Below are 23,252 nucleotides of genomic sequence, written 5' to 3' on the forward strand. Positions count from 1 at the left end.
TAAAGTAATCAGACGTCCACCTTAGCAACCAGGTCTGGAAACCACAAATTAATAATAATAATAATCTTTCATTTCAAGAGGAAGAATATACTGTCATTTCAGGAAGAAATGCCAAGGTATCTCACAAACAAAAGTGAACAGCAAAATGACAGGAATAACATTTTTTTTAAAGAAGATTCTCCCAGTAATTAAAATCCATAGTAAAACAACTGTGTTAAAACATGCATAATTCATGTTGGATTGTATCCAACGAAGTCCATCCTGAAATTAATGGACCCAAGGTAGTCACAATCAAATAAGTTCAATCTGGCAATGGAAGAAAACTGGCTCAGTGGTTAATAGGCTGCCATGGCATATTCCTTAGTGCAAATCACTGCCTGGGCTGCAGCATCCTGCCCCAGCTGTAGCCAATTTTTATTTTTATTTGTACCCCACCCAACACATATACAGTGGAGCCTTGGTTTATGAACAGCTTAGTTTATGAACAACTTGGATTAAGTACACTGCAGACCCGGTAGTAGGTATTTTGGTTTATGAACTTTGCCTTGGAAGCAGAACATGTTTCGCTTCCTGTCGAATGTGTTCCATTTGTAAATTGAGTCCCCCGCTGCTAAAGGAAAGCACGCCTTGGTTTAAGAACTCTTTGGTTGAAGAACGGACTTCCAGAACGGATTAAAGTCCATAAACCAAGGCACCACTGTACTGTAAAAGCATAATAAAACACCAAACATTAAAAACTTCCCAATACAGGGCTGCCTTCAGATGTCTTTTTAAAGTTGTATAGTAACCTATCTCCTTGACACCTGATGGGTGGGTGTTCCCTAGGAAAGGTGCCACTACCTACAAGGCCCTCTGCCAGTCGATAAAAGGAATATGGGCATCATGGAGATGAGAAATAGCCTAAACACGATGCAGAGCCTTTGCAGCATCAAAAGGAAGAAATGGGTGTTATTTTCTCCAAGGTGAACAACTCGGAAGCCTTCACAACAGAGTTAGAGTGGAGATGAAAGGATAGATTGCAGTCTGATAACACTTGAAAACTGCTGACAGGGGAATAAGCCCTAGCGCGCACACACACACACACACACACAAACCTGAAAAGGGACCGTGAGCAACAGTCAGTGTAACTGCAATGCAGGAGGGAGAGAAAGGCCCCAAAATGGTATCTATTTTCGGGTCCTGCTTGCAGGTGTCCCACTGGGACAAGATGAGCCTCTGGCCTCATCCAGCTGGACACTTCTTATGTTCTTATATTCCGTTTTGGTTCACAATTGTGTCACAATGTCCAAAACAGGTTAGACATGAGTAACAACAGGAAGAAGCAAATAATAAGAAAAATGCCATCAACATAAATGTGGCGCTTTGAACCCAGCCCATCATCATTGTTGCCATTATTATTATTATTATTATTATTATTATTATTATTGCTATATACTGAAATGTATCTCTGCTCTGATCTCCCCTGATCCCAGAGCCTTGCACAAAATTTGGCTATTGGGTTAATCATAAATTCTGGATCAGCCTCAAGCAAACCAGACTTGAGTGACTCTCAACCCACCACAAAGGCCTGAGGATAAGCAGAGATTGCTTCTGGTTTTAAATGTGGTAACCGGCTACACAGCACAGCACCCAACCCTAACTTGTGTTCACTTGAGTATTCCTTGCAAAAAACCCTTTAAGGTAGGTCAATGCCAGTTTTGGTACCAATAGTTTATTTGATTCCACTACCACCACCCTGCTAAATTCTTTTTAATATACAGTGACTCCTCTTTCAATTCACCCTCTCACAATCCCCTGCCCACAGCTATATGCATTGATTCTCCTTGAATAATAAATAAATAGACTCTGATAACAGAGCTAAGGAGAATGGTAAAACAATAACATAATAAATGTTTCCGGATCCAGGCAACTTGCTTAATGAGTATTCGTCCTCATTTGTTTCTGGGGAGAATAGATGATCCCAGCATTTTCCATATTGCAAAGGAAGCGGCTTTGTTTCAAAAGAGCCCCCAATCAGCGCTGATTGTGCTTTGATTGAATTTGCCTGGATGTGATTGAATCCCACTCAAAAACAGTGAGAGTCTGGAAGCACTCTGTATTCAGTTCTGCATAGCCACCTCCCATTTCATGGGGACCAGGCATTATTTGACAAGGACCCCAAGGGTCATCAATGCAAGAATCACAGCTAAAGAATCCCTGTCAGATGACCATCCAAACTCACACTGTGGCATCTTCCTTACAAGGAACAAGTTGGCCCTCAGCCTCCCTGTATCCAACCCCTTGGTACCTCTATGCCAATGCCAGCACCGCAGTGAAAAACAGATGATCCAGCAGGGAGGAGAAAAAGAAGAGTTTGGATTTGGTATCCCGCTTTATCACTACCCAAAGGAGTCTCAAAGCGGCTAACATTCTCCTTTCCCTTCCTCCCCCACAACAAACACTCTGTGAGGTGAGTGAGGCTGAGAGACTTTGAAGAAGTGTGACTAGCCCAAGGTCACCCAGCAGCTGCATGTGGAGGAGCAGGGAATCAAACCCGGTTCACCAGATTACGAGTCTACCACTCTTAACCACTACACCACACTGTGGTTGCAGGATGCAACCACAGAGCATGGTATGTAGAGCGTCATTCCTCTGCCACTCTAGGCAGATGTGTTTGTTGGTTAGGATGCAGGCAGCTGGGAAGATTGGACCAGGGGAGATCAAGCTGAAGGTGGTCTTAGATTAGGCTTCCTCAACCAGACGTTTTTGGCCTACAACTCCCATGATTCCTAGCTAGCAGGACCAGTGGTCAGGGATGGTGGGAATTGTAGTCTCAAAACATCTGGAGGGCTGAGGTTGAGGAAGCCTGTCTTAGATTCTGAAAACAGTTTAAATGGGGCAGGAGGACCATCCAAGTGAACCCACTTCTTCTTTTTAACATGGACTTGGGATACTTACCAGTTTCCAGATCTAGTCATGTCAAAGCATGGTAGTCTGCCCCCACCCATTGCCATCAGTCGGAAGGGGGAAGACCACCTTTCCTCAGAGGCCTTCAGAACCCTATCCAGACATAGCAAGAAGGTTTCCACATCTCCAGACCAGTGAGACCAGCCTTCCATATCTCCAGAACAAGATGAGGAATCTTGAGTTGCTGCAGCACTGGCCGACTTAAACGTCAGCCTGTTCCAGAAATGATGGTTGTGAGAGTCCAACTCTCTAACCTTGGTATGGGGGGTGGGAGATATTCAGGCCCAGCCCCAAAGGGGGATGGTGCTCAAGTCTTAAATTATATGTGATCATGTCTCCCTCTAGTGGCTAGTCGAGCAACTGCTAAGAGCCTAAGACCTCAAAATCACCTCTGCGCTTCACTGGCAGTCTATTCCAAGTCTTCCCTTGGAAATAGAAAGGGACGCAGGTGGCGCTGTGGGTTAAAGCCTCAGCGCCTAGGGCTTGCCGATCAAAAGGTTGGCGGTTCGAATCCCTGCGGCGGGGTGCGCTCCCGCTGCTCGGTCCCAGCGCCTGCCAACCTAGCAGTTCGAAAGCACCTCCGGGTGCAAGTAGATAAATAGGGACCGCTTACCAGCGGGAAGGTAAACGGCGTTTCCGTGTGCGGCTCTGGCTCTGGCTCTGGCTCTGGCCAGAGCAGCGATGTCACGCTGGCCACGTGACCTGGAAGTGTCTCCGGACAGCGCTGGCCCCTGGCCTCTTAAGTGAGATGGGCGCACAACCCCAGAGTCTGTCAAAACTGGCCCGTACGGGCAGGGGTACCTTTACCTTTACCTTTACATCTCAGCTAGCGAACATGGATTTCTTAGAGGTCAGTATGTAAAAGGCGCTGGACTTTGACCAGAGAGCTAAGGGGGGAAATGTGGATGTGTGGATCACATGTGTGGATTCTTTTCTTAGCTCCAAAGCGAGTCATTGAAATTAACAGGAATAAGTTGTCTAGGTCAATTAAATTCAGTGGATCTACTCCAAATAGGACTGTTGGATACAACCCACTGCCTTCTAATCTCACCTACTTTACAGGGTTGTTGTGAGGGTGAAATGTGAGGACTCCACATATACCACAACTGCTGGCTCATTGGAGGAAGACGTTTTTTTAAAAGCCCAAATAATAAAGATAACAACAATAACAATAATAATATTGCCGATTGGGAGGGGTGCCCACCTGCCCATGTTTGGCCTTCCAGGGAGGAGGGGAGCAGCAAAAGCCACTACAAAAGCGCGCACACACACACACACACACACACACACAGAACTCCAAGGAAAACAGAGTTGGTAGGGTGGAAGACAGGGAGCCTGACTGTAGGTGGCGCCAGAGCCAATGGCTGTTTGAGCAGCCAGGCTCTTTTTATTGATTACATACAGAGAGAGAGAGACACTGACGCTTCTGCAGCCTAATAACAACAGCACCAGAAAAAATATACAACATGCCCACATCACATCATCATTTCAAGGAAACCACTACATTGTTTCTAAGAAAGAGCTGCTTGAGATGATAATGGGCTCCCTCGGAAGGTGGTGGCTTCTTCTTCACTGGAAAGTTTTGAAGCCGAGTTTGGGGAGTGGGGGCATCTGTCAAGGATTCTTTAGCTGCGACTCCTGCATTGAAGGGGGTTGGACTAGATGGCTCTTAGGGTCCCTTCCAGCTCTACCATTCTATGATTCTAAGTGGCCTATGGACTTTTTAAGAAGAAGAAGAAAAAGGAGGAGGAGGAGGAGGAGGAGGAGCTCAGCATCTGGGGAACCTGCCCAGGGAGACCAATGAAAGTCTTTATGGGTGCTATTGTGCCCATGGGCACCACATTGATGATTCCTGGTGCAGACAATGCTGAGCTAGATAGAAGAATGTTCTCACGCAGCGCAAAGCAGCTTATATGGTACATCTTTTCCAATGACCCTTCTTCTACCAAAATAACACCGCAGGGGTGGGGAGCCTGTGTCCCTGCAGGTGTTGCCGGACTACAGCTCCCATCAGCCCCAGCCAGCATGGCCAAGGGTCAGGCAAGATTGCAGCTGGAATCCGTGGACATCCAGCGGTTCCCCATCCTATTACCAGTGCAAGCCCAAGCTGAGGCTTTTGGGGAAAGGCAAAGGACTTTAAAACAAGTATTGGAAGCCTCTCTCTCTCTCTCTCTCTCTCTCCCTCCCTCTCTCTCTTTTACTGATCTACTGCAGCTACTCTCTCTGGGCCAGGAGACAATGGAAGGAATGCAGGCCTTCTCTGCATGGATTTTTAAAAGTCTGAAAAGCAGAAAGAACCACCACTGTAGGACAGGTCAAGGCCTGCCCGTCGTTTCAGCCCATGCCAGTTTTCCTTGTTCTACCTTCGGCTATATACCCAGTTTAGCGGAATTCTGCTTATTTTGCATAAATTGCTGGTTCTGCTAATCCAGGGGAAGGGGAGAGCTTCAGCTGTCCCTGAACTCTCACCTGCTCAGCCCCACCCCTGTGCAGCTGAGGTTTCCCCTGGCAATAGGGCCTGCAGACTTTCAACCTTCTCTCTCTGTGGCCCTGAGGGCTGGAAACTTGACCTTTAAAAGGAAGGAGGGGGTTGTGTGGGTGGAGCTCTACACCAAACACATTTCACAGCTGAGAAGGTAGTACAGTACAGTTTATATCTCAATCCCTTAAGAAACAGTTAGGTAAAGGTAAAGGTCCAGTCGTGACCAACTCTGGGGTAGAGGTGCTCATCTCGCTTTATTGGCCGAGGGAGCCGGCGTACAGCTTCCGGGTCATGTGGCCAGCATGACTAAGCTGCTTCTGGCGAACCAGAGCAGCACACGGAAACGCCGTTTACCTTCCCGCTGGAGCAGTACCTATTTATCTACTTGCACTTTGATGTGCTTTCAAACCGCTAGGTTGGCAGGAGCAGGGACCGAGCAAGGGGAGTTCACCCCGTTGCAGGGATTTGAACCGCCAACCTTCTGATTGGCAAGTCCTAGGCTCTGTGGTTTAACCCACAGCATTTCATAAATGAGCTCACATAGCAAGCAGACCATTGCTCTTTAGCCATTCCCCTAGCTCATCCTTTAAAGCTGTGTTCACTGCCAGAGCTGTCAGCTCTATTACCATAGGAAGCAAACAAAAGCAAGACCACCCAGGCACCTCTGATCATGCACAGAGTGCCCTATTTCTCAACTTCCACCCTTCCCCAGGCTAAGTCCCTGCAACCACATCCAGGAAGTTTGGACTTCCAAGGCAGAGAGATGGGAGAGGCTTCAGGCAAGCACTTCCCCTTCGAGAAAACACATGCGGTGAAAATAAAAGGAAGAGGGCTTCTCCGAGCCAGTGCAGAATGCTTAGCGCATTTCCAGAATAACCCAGAAGAGCTCTAGTTGCAGGGAGAGAGAACGAGAAAGAAGAGAGATGTGCTTTGGAAATAGGCATAGTTCAGACTTGCTTGCGGAAGATCGCCTCCCCGGACGCCCGCTCTCTTACTCGGGAGTAGCCCGCGCGTGGGCTCCGCTCCGCTTTACTCCCGAGTAAGCCCCCTCGGGCCGCGGACGGCAGCAAGCGAGGCGGCTCCCGGGCGCCGCGCGCTCCGCCTCAGGGGTGTCCCGGTCCCGCCCCGAGAGCCGCCTCCTGGGGCCGCGCCCCGCCCGCCCGCCGCTCCATCCCGGGAGCTCCCGGCCGAGCTGACAGTCCGGCTCCGCAGCTGCCGCCGGCGCATCAGCCCCGGCTGCGCCCTGCTGCTCGAGCCGTCGGGTCGGAGCGCCGGGCGGCCGCGGCAGCAGCACCTGAGCCCGGGCGGCCGCGGGTCCGGCTGCGCTGCGGCCAGCCGCCGACGGCCCCACGCCGGCCCTGCCTCCTGCAGCCGGGGCTCCGCTGCCCCGCCGTCCGCGCTCGCCCGCCCGGCCGCGCCGTCCAGGATGAGCCCGCGCTACTTCCTGCGCTCGCTGCTGCTGCTGATCCTCGCCGCCTTCTCGGCCAACGCCAGCAACTGGCTGTGAGTGCGGGCGCCGCGACGGGGTGGGAGGGAAGGCGGAGGAGAAGCCGAGCCCGGCCCGCCGGCCGAGGAGAGCTAGGGGCCGCCGGGAGCTGCCGACGCCGCCCTCGCTTGCAGCAGGTGCCGGCAGCCGGAGCAAGCGCCAGCCTAGCCGAGCCAGGCAGTCTGCGGGCAGCGGCGGAGACGGAGCTGTCGAGGTTCCCTCTTCCTCCCTGGTCGTGTCGCCTGGCTTCACCCAGCTCGGGAAGGGGGATTGGGACCCCGAGCAGGTCCCATTTGCCTACCTCATCAGACCCTGCTGCCTGGACGGGGTCTCTTTCTGGGAATTATCCGGCGCGCACTCCGTCCCTTCGAGGAGCCAGGGTTGGCGAGCGAGGCGCGCTGCTCTGCTCTTAGCTGCAAACGCACGTTTTGTTTAAAAAATCGTCCTTCTGTAGGCAATAGTATTTCGGGACTCGAAGCAGCCTGGAGATCCAATCCTAGACCACCGGGAGGCTGCGAGTGCGCCTTCTGCACGCGCTCAAGGGCAGTCTTGCCGTGGTAGTCCCCCCCCCCCAATCCCAGCATCGGCCGTTCTTGGCCGTCAGAACCCCTTCAATGAAGCTCCAAGGCGTGTCGAGGCTGTAGGTCTCCCAGGCTAGAATCCTCTGCTCACTTTCCTAGGAGTAAGCCCCATTGAATTCAGTAGGACAGAAGAATTCCCACTGAATTCAGTGGGGCTTACTGTGCTGTGAGCTCATTAGCCCCAGAAGCTGATTTGTGTTATTTTATTTTATTGATGTCTTTGACTCCTGGAACATGGGCAGCAGACAGAGGGCCTGACTTGAAGAGCTGGTGTGATTTTTTTCAGGTTGGCCTACCTTGTGGGATCATTGTGACATGAAATAACCTGATGTATGTTAGCCAGAGTGCCTTGGCGAAAGGCTCTCATGAACAAAAATGAGAACTTATTGTAGAGCAGTTTTCGGAACAGAGGGTGTGGTTTCATGGGAAAATCTGACACACACACACACCCTGCATAATTAAGTTAATATTATTAGCCTTGATAAAACAGTGATTGCTGTGCAATCTCTCTGAGTGAACTTTTTTAATCTCTAAAAGCAATAAAATCCACTAACTTTTATTTTTTAAGTAAAAATGAGCAAGGACTGAAAGTGAAGACCTCTGCCTTTAAAGCCGATTGAGTTAAAAAGTTTTGCAAAATAAGGTTTTATTTTGTTTTCAGTTGGTTTAATAGCTGGGCACCAGGGCTGATAAGATTGTGAATTTAATGGCCACCTGTTGTACTTCCAACTTTGCTTAACCCAAACGTGAATTCTGCTACCCATTCTGTCCTCTGGGTCTTTCTAAATGCTGTTCAGAGTGTGTTAACTCTTGTTTGCTTTATTGTGAACAATACCACTTTTTGTGGAAGGGGGAAGGACCTAGATGTGGTTCCAGGCTTGCAGAAAATTGGGTGCCGAGGAGAGGAATAGCAGACAGTTCCTGGGGCTTGTGTATACTGCAAGGGTTGTGCTGTTTGGCCGCACAAATGTACATCTCTCAAGCTTTTGGAGTCCGTGCAGTTAACTCCCCACTTAGCCTGTTAGCATTTTCCTGTCGAACACCCACGATGCTCGAGTTTTGCTAAAGTCGCTCCGCCCTGTCGATAGAAGCAAATCCCACTTGGAAGCCAGTGCTGATGTAACATTGAAGAATTTGGAGGTTCTGCGCAGCTTGATTCATATCTCTGGGTTCCAGAAGGGTGCCTTATTGTGCTTGCTCATCCAGCAAAATGTAGTCTAAGAAAAATATTCTGTTGCTACTGTCAGAAGCAGTATTGCCTAGGAGTCGCAGGTGAGGAGAGTGCTGTTGTGGTCGGGTTGTGCTTCTGTGATTGGCTGACTGGCTTCTGTGATAGCACATTGAGGGACTAGATGAGCCACCAGCTTGTTCCAGCAGCAAGGCTCTTTTTATGTGCTGGCGCACTCTGTAGCGTTCAAGAGAAGCCAAGCAAGAAACTGTGGCATCTGGTAGTTTGCAAGGGCAATGTCTAAGAGCCCTGTTGTATGTCCTTTGAGGGAGACCCTATTTGAGTCAACTTGGCTCAGTTCATTGGCTTGAAGTTTTCTGTTCTTGGGCTTCTTGCAACAGCATCTGCTACACCATCCAAAAGTAGCTGGACTCATAGTGTGTGTCTTTGCTACAGATCTTAAGAGAGGGAGCTGTGAAAGTCTCCTATCTCCCAATGCCACCCTTTGCTAACCTCCTTGTGGCATTGCAGTAGATAACTGAAGAATGGGATTGTCGCCTGTCACTACCAATCTCTGGTGTTCTCCAGATGGAAGGGTTTTCCTACCTAGTTAAAAGCTCTTGGCTACCTGCGACATTCAAAGCTGCTTTAGCAATGGTCTGATTTAAAGCTGTGAACAAGTCTGATTTCTTTGGGGTTTGGTGCCTGTTTTGAGGCAAGCCATTGCGGGACTTTAAACTGCACCGTAGGCCTATCTGTTTTGTAGAACTGTAGGAACGTGATGGTTCTGCACCCCATTCACTGTGTGTACACGGCTCAAATATTACAAGTCAGCTTTTCGTTTAAAAAGCATCAGTCAAGTTACTAGACCTCATGCTTTGAGAGTGGGTGGGCACAGAAGAAGGGTGAAATCCCAGAAGCCACAGAAATGGACAAAATACATTTATCGGGGGGGGAGTTCTATTTGGGGGGGCACCTGTTAAGGCTTCTGGTTTTCTCCCCGACATGGGCAGAGGCAGGGTGAATCTATTCGTAGTAGATCGAATAGCGTCTAAAATGTTTGGCTTGCATGCTTTATCCAGCTTGTGGTTTACCATGCATAATTAACCATAGATTGCTGATTTGGGTTGATGATTAACTTGAAGAATCCAAGATGGCAAATAACTTGGGTGGCTTTCAAAGACAAATGCGTGGAGGATAAAGCTATTGATGGCTCCTAGCCACAATGGGTAGGCTGTACCTCCACAGCCAGAGGCAGTATTCCGCTGAATTCCAGTTTCTGGGAATTGCAGGTGGGGTGAGTTGCTGTCCTGGCCAGGTGGGCCACTGGGAGAACAGAATGATGGACATAGATAGCCATTGGCCTGATCCAGCAGCCATGCTTGTTCTAAACTTGGTTGTAACCTACACAAGTGGAAGAAATAATATTTTCCTCTTTCTAAAGTTGTAAGTGGGATCTTGGTGCTTTTGCTTATTTGATTCTGGGGTGTAATATACAGGAAATAGAATGGCAGAGTTGGAAGGGACCATGAGGGTCATATGTAGTCCAACCCCATGCAATGCCCAATCTTTTGCCCAATGTGGGGCTCAAACCCACAACCCTGAGAGTCTAATGCTCTACCAGGTGAGCTATCTCAGCTATGCAGTACACAGCAGAAGAGCCCTTCTCCAATCCAGGAGAGGTATGTCTCACCATCTCTTTGCCAACTCTTAAAATGCTTGTTAAAGCTTTACATTCTTTTAATTTGAGCCTTTGTGATGACATTTTTAGGCTGCTGTGGGATTGGGGGGGGGAAATGCTGTGTATTTTGTCTTACTGTATTTTGTCTAACAGTGATACCTCGGGTTAAGTACTTATTCGTTCCGGAGGTCCGTTCTTAAACTGAAACTGTTCTTAACCTGGAGCATCACTTTAGCTAATGGGGCCTCCCACTGCTGCTGCGCCGCAGGAGCATGATTTCTGTTCTCATCCTGAAGCAATGTTCTTAACCCGAGGTACTATTTCTGGGTTAGCGGAGTCTGTAACCTGAAGTGTATGTAACCTGAAGCGTATGTGACCCGAGGTACCACTGTGTTTATTTTCAAGACGCCTTATGTTTGATTTTCAGCACAGGGAAAAGGTGGAGTAGAGATGTCAAATCTCCATAATGGAAATGTAGGGAGCTGTTTTATGCAGAGTCAGACTGTTGGTCCATCTAGCCAATGTTGTCGACACTGACTGGCAGCAGCTCTCCGGACTTTCAGGCAGGGGACATCCCCAGCCCTACTTGAAGATGCCAGGAATTGAACTGGGACCTTCTGTATGCAAAGCAGGTGCTCTACTGCCCTTCCCTTCAGACATAGAAACCTTGGGATCTGCCTTATCTTGAGTCAGATCCATTGGTCCATCTAGCCAGTGTTTTCTACACCGACTGGCAGCAGCTTTCCAGGGTTTCAGGCAGGGGGACACCCCCAGCCCTACCTGGAGATGTTAGGGAGTGGACTGTGCATGCAAAGCAGATGCTCTGTCTACCACTGAGCCATGGTCCTTCTCCAAATAGTGATGATGATAATGCATGGCTTCTTTGACTTGTAGATTTGTGACCAGCTTAGGGTGGAGCTACACATCTAAGAGATGCCTGGAGGCTGCTTTTTCTAAGAAAAAAAGAGGGGTGTGTGAATCTAGAATGCAAAGGCAGTGTATGTGTGTACGTGTGTGGTTAACCCTTTTCCTCACTTGCTGCCTGCTTCATGTCTTTTCCAAACTGCCTCCCCAAAGCTCTTGCCTTCCTACAGAGCCCCCCCCCCCAAAAAAAAAGTGCCTTTGCCATCTACGTGGAGGACTGTTTGTGAGCAATTCAGAGCAAATGAAGAAGGGGGCGAGAAAGGGTTAAAACAGCCCTCTCCCCACCACAGCTTCTCAACAAGCCATTTCATTGCAATACATTTTGCACAAGGGACCTTGGCTGAATTTCCCTGCGGTGCTAAATAAGGCACCTGTAGGAAGGTGGCTCTTCGTGCAACTGCTACAAGTTTGTAAGTGCCATTTTTGCATTTGTTGCAGGAGTTTTTGGGGTGCTGGGTGCTGCAACTAGTCCTAGATACCTCCTCCTTCCTCCCCAAGCCCTAACCCCCTGCAGCTGTTTTTTCTTACCAACACCAACCCATGGCTTTTAAAGCAAACAATCCAATCTTCATTTGATGTTGTTGTGCGCATGCCTGCTGCAAGGCTGCATGGGGATGGGATTGGCCCTGAGAGTTGAAGCGCTGTGATTTCACATGACTCTGCCTGCCTGCCATCTGACCTACAAGCAGTCCAAGACGTGGACCTGATTGTCAGCTTCCCTCTCCTCTTTAATCTCAGTGTTGCCCTTGCAGAACTCAGCAGGGGGAAAGGATGGGGACAAAACTAGAATGAATTCATTTTGCCTGCTGTTGGCTCTGGCGCCACCTACTGTTGGGCTCCCTCCTTTCCATCCTATCAGTCCCAACATGCTCCAGCCAGGCATGTTTACTGTGCATGCTTAATATGTGCATTCTGTGTGACATGCGTGCATGGATTATTTGATGCAAGCTAAAGCACTTGCCTCATGTTAGCCCCTTAGAGTCTCAAATAACAGTGATTACACCTACGTGGTTGAGAGCAAGGCATGAGAAGTCAAGTTCAAGGACTCCTCAGTGTCCTTTGGAGCAGAGCTACAAACAGCTTGAGTGGATATATGTTTAGGGCAGTGGTGTTGTGCTGAAATTTTCTGAGCAGGGATTAACCAAGGCCTCCTATTTCTCCGCCATCACCCTTCCACAGTCACAATTGGTGTGATCCGTACAAGCACAGGGCTGTAGCTCAGCGATTAGAGCATCTGCTTTGCATGCAGAGGGTCCCAGGTTCGATCCCCAGCATCTCCTGCTAGGACTGGAACTCTCCCCCATCTGAAACTCTGGAAAACTGCTGGTGACCAATGGAGAGAATATTGGACCACTGGGTCCAAGTGGGTATAAGGCAGCTTCCTGTTCCCATGTATGGGCAAAGTTGGCATTCTCCATGGTAGCACTCGTGGCAGGGATTTGACCTCACTTTGGATGAACTAAATGCAATTAGACTGGTGTATCAAAGCTGCTAGGAGGTGGAGGAATGAACAGAACATCTCCTATTCAATAAAAAAGATAAGAAGAACCAGAACTGTCCCGCTGTATAAGACCAAAGGCCTGTCTGTGCCAGTTTCTCAGAACATAAAGTCGCTCCCACAAAAGGTAACTATCCTCCTTAAAAGAGGATTTGACAAGTTCACAGAGGAAACGGCTATCACTAGCGACTAGCTATGAAGTCTACGGTCTTCCTCCACTGTCAGAGGCAGAACACATCTGTACTGAATTCTGTTGCATTAGGATCTGCTTGCGGGGGATTTCCCATAGGTATATATATGGCTGGCTCCTGTGAGAACTCTGGGCTATGGCAGGCCTCTGGCCTGATCCAGCTTGGCTCATCTTCTCTTCCCACAGTTGCCAACCAGATGATTCTGGGCAGGACATGTTGGCCCTTGCTCTCTCCTGCTGTTGCTCCCCCGCAAATGGTATTCAGAAACCGCTGAAACCGCTGATGGTCTTGAATTTGTCTGATCCACTCTTAAAGCTGAGCTGGTAGCCGTATAGCACTTTGCCATGAATCTATTTCTAGAGGGGTAGCTGCGATAGTCTGTTGCAGGCAAAACATGAAGGAGCCCTGTGACACTTTAAAAAGGTAAAGAACCCTTGACAGTTAAGTCCAGTCGCGAACGACTCTAGGGTTGCGGCGCTCATCTCGCTTTACAGGCTGAGGGAGCCAACGTTTGTCCCCAGATAGACTTTCCGGGTCATGTGGTCAGCATGACTAAGCCACTTCTGGAGAAACCAGAGCAGCACACGGAAATGCCGTTTACCTTCCCGCCAGAGTGGTACCTATTTATCTACTTGCACTTTGATGTGCTTTCAAACTGCTAGGTTGGCAGGAGCTGGGACCGAGCAACGGGAGCTCACCCCATCACAGGGATTCAAACCACTGACCTTCTGATCGACAAGTCCTAGGCTGAATGCAATTGGACCACAGCGTCACCCGCGTCCCACTTTACAGACACTTTACAGACTAACAAATGTGCAGGGGTGCTGACTTGAATAAAATATCAGGAGAGGCAGGTAAGCACATAATCAGTCACAAGACATGGTGCACACTCACCATTTGAATGGCAACGCCCATCACCGTTGGGGGAGCCCAGCCCTCTCAATTTTTTTTTTTTTGGGGGGGGGTTGAAGGGACCGTGGTCCCTAGGAGTTCACTCCTATACAATGTATGTATTGTGGCAGAAGCTTTTGTGGACTTTAAGAAGTCCATGTTTTCAGGTGGATGAAGCAGAACCTCAGCTGGCAGCTGGAGGCAGGACAGGCCAGAAAGAAAGGAGGAGAATGTAAGGTGGGAGATGATTGGTAATGAGATCCAGACAAGTACAGTTGGTGATAATTGAATTAGGTGATAGCTGAAAGGCAATGAGATGCAAAACCAACAAACAAAAAAGTGCAGTTGGTGATAATTGAGCTGGTGCTTAAATGTATGTGAAATATGCGCAGTTACCCTTTGCAGCAGCAAACCAGTGATGATTCACTCAGCACGGCTAAGATAATTGCATTAAGATCTTCAATGATACAGGGAAACATTATCTTTATTCAGACCCAAATGAATAGTGCTGAGCTTCTTGATGAGTTATAATTCAGCAGTTTTCATGAGAGAGTCTACCTTTCAAATTCTGCTGTCAAAATATAGCTCCTTTTGATCCCAAATTACACTGAATTACAGATTACATCCACAAAGGGATTTTCCTGTTGGTGAATTCACTGACATTGGGGGAAGGTCCTGAGGAAAGCCACCCTCTCAGTCTCATTCTTTTGCCTATAATAGGTATAAAAATAGGTATAAAAATATCAACCTTGCCAAACAGGGTTGTTGTTTAGGAATTTCTAAGATAATGTGTGTGATTCACTTCTAATCTGATCTATAGGTACCGCCTTTATCAATGAAAGGCAGCCTAAGCTGTAGTAGCCACTCCAAGCTTACTTGGGAGTAAGTCCTATCGAGCACAGTGTTTATTGCTGAGGAAGCATATACAGTGGTACCTCAGGTTATATACACTTCAGGTTATAGACTATGCTAACCCAGAAATAGTACCTTGGGTTCAGAACTTTGCTTCAGGATGAGAACAGAAATCACGTGCCAATGGCGCGGCGGCAGCAGGAGGCCCCATTAGCTAAAGTGGTACCTCAGGTTAAGAACAGTTTCAGGTTAAGAACGGAACTCCAGAACGAATTAAGTTCTTAACCCGAGGTACCACTGTATAGGCTTAAGCAATTAGTCAAGCAGAAAGACAGCTGATAAGTACTGGGTCGGGCCCAGCCTTGGTCAGTAGATGTGCCCATTGCCAACCTGGTGCCCATCAGCCCCAGCCAGTGTGCTGAGTAAGCCCCACAGAACTGTGTGGGGCTTGCTTTGTACAGGCCTGCACTGTAAACCATATAGATCTCCTTGTGGTCATTTTATCTGCCCTGGGACTGTGGAATCAGAGAGTCGGGGGTACCCCAGAGGCCATCTAGCCTGACCCCCTGCCAGTGCAGGAAATCCGCAGCTACAGCATCAGCTGGGTGGTCTGCTCTGAAACCTTGCTCACCTGCTTCAGGGCATATTCCAGGTTCCCTCTATGTGAGGGGATGAGTGAGTGAGTGCCTGTCTGTGGCCTCTCTGCCACCTTCCAGATGTCTAAGGGAGAGGAATTTTAATTATTTGTTTTTCACTTCAAGGGCTGCAGTCCCTTTGGGGCAACCTTCCCCGGGGGGGGGGGGGGGGGCAGATGCAAACGTGGGCAGAGCAATCAATGCAAATGTGACCTTTGTGCAAAAGGCTAGTTTCTCCACACGCTGACACACCCCTCTCTATGCACCATCCAGGCCAGTGAGAGATGTTATCAGAGCTCAGGGACACATTCCAGCCAGGCAAAAACACTCTGGGAGGAGATGAAGAACGACTAGTGAGGGGTGTGCTCTGGAGAGAGCCCCCAGGGCCAGATAGAGAGGCCTGGAGGGCCGCATTTAACTTCTGGACTGAGGTTCTCCACCCCTGTTTTAATGTACGAGACTTTGAGATCTCCGCTCCCCCCCCTCCAGCAAAAAAAGCTTTTAAATAGTGCACAAATTAAACATTAATTCTGTGCAACTTCTATACAGGACAACCACAGTTTGGGTCCAGCAGGATGTAAAGACCGTTTTACAGGTCACCACTGTATTCTGGGATCCCGACGATTTCTCTTTCCCTCCCTTATTTTTATTTTATTGTTTTAAATGGACCTGGGCTGCTTTGCGGGGAGACAGATTTTGGGCCCCTCCAGACATCCTTTTCATCACACAGCCATGAGAATTTGCAATGATGGTATCAGGGCTGTTTTACACGATCCTGCTGTCAATACTGTTTTTGCACCTGCAAGAGGTTTGTGGGGCAGATGTGTTGCTTCATTTTCCAGCATGCGTGTGCCCTGCTGAGATCCTGTCCATTTTCATGCCATAAAACTTTCCGGTTCATTTGATTTTTGTTTTTGGCCCGCTTTTGTTGTGCTGTGCTCCAGACAGCACGGGGGCAGAGGGAGCAACGCAGAGCAGTTAACAAAGGGAAAGGATGTGTGGACAGTCCACCGTGAATCCCCTAGTAACACACTATTGTTGCATCAATGGCGTGCTCCAGAATGCACCTGCAGCTCCTGCCCCACCAGTCTGGAAGTGGGGGAAAGTGGGGTATAAAATATAATATAATCCTAGAACTGTAGTGTTGGAAAGGGACCCCAAGAGCCTTCTGGCGGTTCCCTCACTGCGAGAAGCAAAGCTACAGGGAACCAGGCAGAGGGCCTTCTCAGTAGTGGCACCCACCCTGTGGAATGCCCTCCCACCAGATGTCAAAGAGAAAAACAACTACCTGACATTTAGAAGACATCTGAAGGGAAGTTTTTGATGTGTGACATTTTAATGTATTTTTTTTTTATTAAATTTTTTATTAAGGATTTTTTAAATACAACAAACCGAATAAAACATACAAAAATATCATGTGTCATAGCATATTTTCTAATCCTCTTTGGACTTCCTCACGTCTCCCGCTCCTGCATTCCTAGTTTATAAAAATTAAACCAGCAATTTATCACCTTATCCCCACCTTACAGTCAATTTTTACAATATTATATCTTAAATTTTAGATATGTTTGTTTCCTCTTTGACGCATTAAAATTAATCCAATAGTTATCTAAAAATTTGGTTTTTTCATAAGTTTAACATCTTCATAGTTCACTTCATCTGTTTCCATGGTGCCCAATTGTTTATGATCAAACATCCTGCTTAGCATTCATACAATTTACAATACTTTTGCAAATATATCTTAAATTTTCTCCAATCTTCTTCCACCATCTCCTCTCCCAGGTCTCGGATTCTGCCCGTCATCTCGGCCAATTCCATATAGTCCATCAGTTGCATCTGCCATTCCTCCAGTGTGGGTAGATCTTGAGTTTTCCAGTGCTTGGCAACGAGTATCCTTGCTGCTGCTGTTGCGTACATAAAAAATGTTCGATCCTTCTTTAATACCCCTTGGCCGACAATACCCAAAAGGAAGGCCTCTGGTTTCTTAAAAAAGGTATACTTAAATACCTTTTTCAGCTCATTATATATCATTTCCCAGAAAGCCTTCACTTTGGGGCAAGTCCACCAAAGGTGAAAGAACGTTCCTTCATTTTCCTTACATTTCCAACACTTATTATCAGACAAGTGGTATATTTTTGCAAGTTTGACTGGGGTCATGTACCATCTATATATCATTTTCATTACATTTTCTTTCAAAGTGTTACATGCAGTAAAATTCAGCCCAGTAACCCACAATTTTTCCCAGTCCTCAAACATAATATTATGCCCAATGTCCTGTGCCCACTTTATCATAGCCGATTTAACCGTTTCATCTTGTGTGTTCCATTTTAACAGCAAGTTATACATTCTTGAAAGTACCTTAGTCTTAGGCTCTAACAGTTCCGTTTCTAACTTCGATTTTTCCACCTGGAATCCTAATTTTTTATCAAGTTTAAAAACTTCTTTAATCTGAGCATAATGTAACCAATCTCGCACTTTGTCTTTCATTTTCTCCTGACTCTGCAATTTCCAGTTGTCTCCATCTTTTTCTAATATTTCCCAATACTTCGGCCATTTGGCCTCCATATTGAGTCTTTTTCGGGCCTTAGCTTCCAATGGTGAAAGCCACCTTGGAGTTTTATTTTCCAGTAAGTCTTTATATTTTGTCCAGACATTAAACAATGCTTTTCTGACAATATGGTTCTTGAAATTCCTATTAATCTTAACCTTGTCATACCATAAATATGCATGCCAACCAAACGCATTGTCAAAACCTTCCAAATCTAATACATCAGTATTCTCAAGAAGCAGCCAATCTTTCAACCAGCAGAAAGCTGCTGATTCATAATACAACCTTAAGTCTGGCAGGGCAAAGCCCCCTCTTTCTTTCGCATCAGTTAATATCTTAAACTTAATTCTGGGCTTTTTGCCCTGCCAGACAAATTTGGAAATATCTCTCTGCCACTTCCGGAAACACTCTGTTTTGTCCACAATCTGTAATGTTTGAAATAAAAACAGCATTTTTGGCAATACATTCATCTTTACAGCAGCAATTTGGCCTAACAAGGAAAGTTTCAATCTTGTCCAAGTTTCTAAGTCTCTCTTAATTTCAACCCAACATTTCTCATAATTATCTTTAAATAGACTCAGATTTTTTGCTGTTATGTTCACCCCTAGGTATTTTACTTTTTTAACCACATTTAACTCTGTCTCTTTCTGAAACCGTTCTGACTCTGTAACTGTCAAATTTTTTCCCAGCACCTTAGTTTTCTGCTTGTTTAATTTAAATCCCGCTACCCAACCAAACTCTTGAATTAATTGTAATACTTTTTTCGTACTAGATTCTGGCTCCTGTAAGGTCAAAACTAGGTCATCTGCAAATGCTTTAAGTTTATATTGTTTCTCTCCGACCTCAATCCCTTTAACCAACCGGTCCCCTCTGATCGTGTTCAAGAGCACCTCCAGGACCGAAATAAATAACAATGGGGAAATAGGACAGCCCTGTCGTGTTCCTTTTTCAATTTTGAACTCTTCTGTAATCACATTGTTTACTATCAGTTTAGCTTTTTGTTCAGAATAAATTGCATCTATCCCATTTCCAAAACCCCGTCCCACCCCCATCCCTTCCAAATTTTCCTTCATAAATTTCCAAGAAATATTATCAAAGGCCTTCTCCGCATCGATGAAAATTAACACTGCTTTTGTATTGATATTTGTTTGCAAGAGTTCCAAAATATCAATAATGTTCCTTGTATTAGCAAACAAATGTCTACCTGGGAGAAAGCCTGTCTGGTCCTTCTGAATTACCTGGTTCAAAACTTTTTAAAATCTACTTGCCAAAATGTCTGCAAATATTTTGTAATCCACATTTAGAAGAGAGATGGGGCGGTAGTTCTTAAGTTGGGTCTTTTCAGTTTCCACTTTTGGTATCAATGTGATAAACGCTTCTTTCCACGATTCCGGCGCCTTCTTCCCCTCCAAAATTTCATTGCAAACCTCCAGCAATGGTTGTATCAAATAGTCTTTCAATGTCTTATAGTACTTGGAGGTGAGCCCATCTGGCCCTGGGGATTTGCCCAGTTGCGTGTTCTGAATGGCTTGTTCAATCTCTTGTCGTGTTATTTTAGAGTTCAGGATTACTCTATTTTCTTGTGATAATTTTGATAGTCCATTCTTTTTCAAAAATTGTTTTATCTCAACTTCATCTTGCGGCCCTTGAGAATATAATTTTTTTAAATATCTCTGGAAACATTTTCTAATATCCACAGGGTTCTGAATATTTCTTCCTTCAATCTCTAAATTTGTAACAGTATTTAGCTTTTGTCTCTTCTTCAACTGCCATGCTAGCAGTTTTCCACATTTGTTCGCCAATTCAAATGTTCTTTGTTCATTTTAATGTATTTTTAATCTTTGTTGGAAGCTGCCCAGAGTGGCTGGGGAAACCCAACCAGATGGGCGGGGTACAAATAAATTATTATTATTATTATTATTATTATTATTATTATTATTATTATTTTATTATTGCAAAGTCAAAGCAATGATTTAAATGGCTCAGGACCGCAAAACCCGAAGGAACACCTCTCCCCATAGAAACCATCCTGGACTCTGTGTTCATCCTCTGAGGCCCTTCTTTGTGCGCCTTCTCCGCGTGAGGTCCAGAGGGTGGAAACACGAGAACGGGCCTTTTCTGTAGTGGCTCCCCATTTGTGGAATGCTCTTCCCAGGGAGGTTCACCAGTAGCATTCATTTTATATTTTTAGGTGCCAGGCAAAAACATGTCCTCTTCAGCAAGGCCTTTAGCAGGCAAATGATAGATAGATAGATGATAGATAGATAGATAGATAGATAGATAGATAGATAGATGATAGATAGATAGAGTGCTTTTTCTGGGGAGACTCAGGGGTACGCATACCCCTGAACATTTTGTGAATCTTTGTACTTTTGTCCATTTACTGTATTTATTTTTCCCGATTTGAACTGTAAAATGGTGATTTTTCCTGAGTCAAAATGGGAGTACCCCTAAACATTTTTTGGGAAAAAACGGAACTGGATAGATAGATAGATTTTATTATCTGTACCCTGCCTATCTGACCGGCTTGCCCCAGCCACTCTGGGCAGCTTCTAACACATATAAAAACATAATAAAACATTACACGTTAAAAGGCTTCACTAGCCAGGCCTTTTAAATGTATCTTCTGGAAGGGGAGGTTTTGCTGTTGTGCCTTTAGTTATTTACTTGTTTTTATCCTGTGTTATTTTATTCTATGAGCTGCCCTGAGATCTTAGGATGGGGGGGGTACCTAAAGCTAATAAATAAGTAAATAAAATTAAATGAATAAAGCAGGGCAAACTATCCTACGAGCCCTCATTGAAAGGTGTCTCCGGGGCCAGTTTTTGGAGGCGAGGACGGCCTCTCTTAAGTCTGGGCTTCCCAGCACAGCTGTCCTTTTGATGTCGTTCTGATGGTGACCCTCAACTGGGAGTCCCCGAAGAGTGTGTGTGTGTGTGTGTGTGTGTGTGTGAGAGAGAGAGAGAGAGAGAGAGAGAGACTGACTGACTCACCAGGCACAGTTCTTTGAGCTTGTCCTTCAGAAGGGGTGGGAATGGGGGGGGGGCTTGCTTATTTATCAGCATCCAAAGTTCCTGCCGAGCCTGTTCCTTTTAAATCCAGCTGGCCGTGTGGGGGCTACAGCTGTGCGTGGAGGGAGCAGAGCTGTGCTGCCTGCCAGGAAGAGGCAAGATAGGAGCTCGCTCCATGGAGATGGCACATCTGCTGTGACACCTCCAGCACCCCTTTCCGAAATCCCGGGGAACCACTGCCAGGAAGTACGGACAGTGCCGAGCTTAGAGCTGACTCAGTGGAAGACAGCCTCCGAGATCCCTGAGAAGGGCTTTAATAATAATAATAACAATAACTATATAATAATAATAATAATAATAATAATAATAATAATAATTTATTATTTGTACTTCGCCCATCTGGCTGGGTTTCCCCAGCCACTCTGGGCGGCTTGATTAAAAATACATCAAAACGTCGCACATTTAAAGCTTCCCTAAACAGGGCTGCCTTCAGATGTCTTCTAAATGTCAGGTAGTTGTTTATCTCTTTGACATCTAATGGAAGGGCATTCTATAGGGCGGGTGCCACTACCGAGAAGGCCCTCTGCCTTGTTCCCTGTAGCTTTGCTTCTCGCAGTGAGGGAACCGCCAGAAGGACCTCGGCGCTGGACCTCAGCGTCCGGGCAGAATGATGGGGGCGGAGATGCTCCTTCAGGTATAATGGGCCGAGACTGTTTAGGGATTGGCATCCCTACATATTTACAGCAGGCTGTGGTTGAGATGCCAGGGCTGTGGCAAGTGGGAGGTTTGTGTAACTTTTGGAGAAGGGCCATAGCTCCATGATAGAGCATCTTCCTTGGAATGCAGAATCGTAGAGCTGCAAGAGGGACCAAAAGGCTCATCTAGTCCAATGCAAGAATCTTTTGCCCAAACTGGGACTCAAACCCACAGCCCCATCTTCTTGATGGGGGTGTCACTCTCCACTCCCTTGGTCATCTTGCTTGCCCTTTTCCGAACATCTTACAACTCTACAATATCCTTTTTGATAGGATTCCCAGAGGCGCCTGATTAGTCTTTCTGAGAACAGGGTGCTGGGATAGATGGGCCTTTGGTCTGATCCAACAGGCTAGGTCTTCTTACCTTTTTATCCTTGGGATATAAGCAGAGAGAGAGAGTTTAGCCAACTGGGTGGGATACGATTAAATGGACTGCCTTCTCCTTGCCATTAGACTTCCACTGCCTAACCTGGAGATAAACTCTAGCCTCAGGGCAAAGGGAGATGGGGGAGACCACATACCATATGCATTACTGGAGACGAGCATGAAACTGTTGCGACTCGTTCTGGGTGCGAGCTGGAGGAAAATGCGCCAGAGGGCTTCTGTCTCTCGCTCCTGAGTGTGGCCAATCTGTGTCGGCAGGTAGCGACGGAGGGTGTTAAGCCTGCCTTGGGTTTTTCTTCTCGTGGTCTGCCGTCTGCACTCCAGGGATGGGCATTTCTGTCTGTCTAATTTTCTCATTTCTTCCCCACCCCCAACCCCCATCTTAAGCAGAGTTTTCCGCATCGGTTTGCAACTGAAAAACAAGGCCTTGTGAAAATTTGACAGCATTAGAGTACGAATTTTGGGGTGAGCAATTTTGCCTAATATACAGTGGAACCTTGGTTCTTGAACTTAATCCATTCTGGAAGTCTGTTCGACTCCTGAAACCGTTTGAAAACCAAGGTGCAGCTTCCGATTGGCTGCAGGAGCTTCCTGCACTCAAGCAGACGCTGCGTCGGACGTTCGGCTTCTGAAAAATGTTCGAAAACCGGAACACTTACTTTTTTGTCTTTTTTGGTGTTCAGGAGCCAATTTGTTCGTCAACTAAGCTGTTTGAGAACAAAGGTTCCACTGTACTCGTGTTTGCAAAGAAATCCCACCCTAATAGAGAATGCATTTTTAGTATGTCCTTTTCAGGAAGATATTATTGCATTGCAAGGGGTTAGACTAGATGATCCTTGGGGTCCCTTACAACCCTACAGTTCTGATATTCTATTATGTGTGCCTTTATGCACACTTTACACTGTTACATGCATTTTTTTGGTACTCATTGCTGGGCTGGAGAGATGCCTTGCAAAATTCAGAGAAGTGGGAATTTCAAAGGCTGGCCATGTTTCCGAAAGCGCGAATAGGTTTGTCTTGAAAGAGAAGGGAATGAGATTTTCTCTGAATGGCCTCCTTGGAAAGGAGGCACCTCTGTCCATAGCTGTCAACTTTTCCCTTTTCTTGCGAGGAATCCTATTCGGAATAAGGGAATTTCCCTTAGAAAAAGGGAAACGTTGACAGCTATGTCTCTGTCTGAAACTAAATGACACACCCTTTAATACTAAAAAAGGAAACC

General features: G+C 46.6%; 1 protein-coding gene across 1 annotated transcript in view; it reads left to right on the plus strand.

The window, feature by feature from the left end:
* Positions 1 to 6,804: 6,804 nt before the first annotated feature.
* WNT4 (Wnt family member 4) overlaps positions 6,805 to 23,252 on the plus strand; it is a 52,667-nt gene continuing 36,219 nt past the window's right edge. The window contains exon 1 of the mRNA XM_079987200.1: positions 6,805 to 6,931. Within this exon, the coding sequence (XP_079843326.1) occupies positions 6,855 to 6,931 (77 nt within the window). The 5' untranslated portion in view covers positions 6,805 to 6,854. The remainder of the gene's footprint in view (positions 6,932 to 23,252) is intronic.

This window comes from Podarcis cretensis, assembly GCF_951804945.1.
Source record: "Podarcis cretensis genome assembly, chromosome: 8".
NCBI lineage: Eukaryota > Metazoa > Chordata > Lepidosauria > Squamata > Lacertidae > Podarcis > Podarcis cretensis.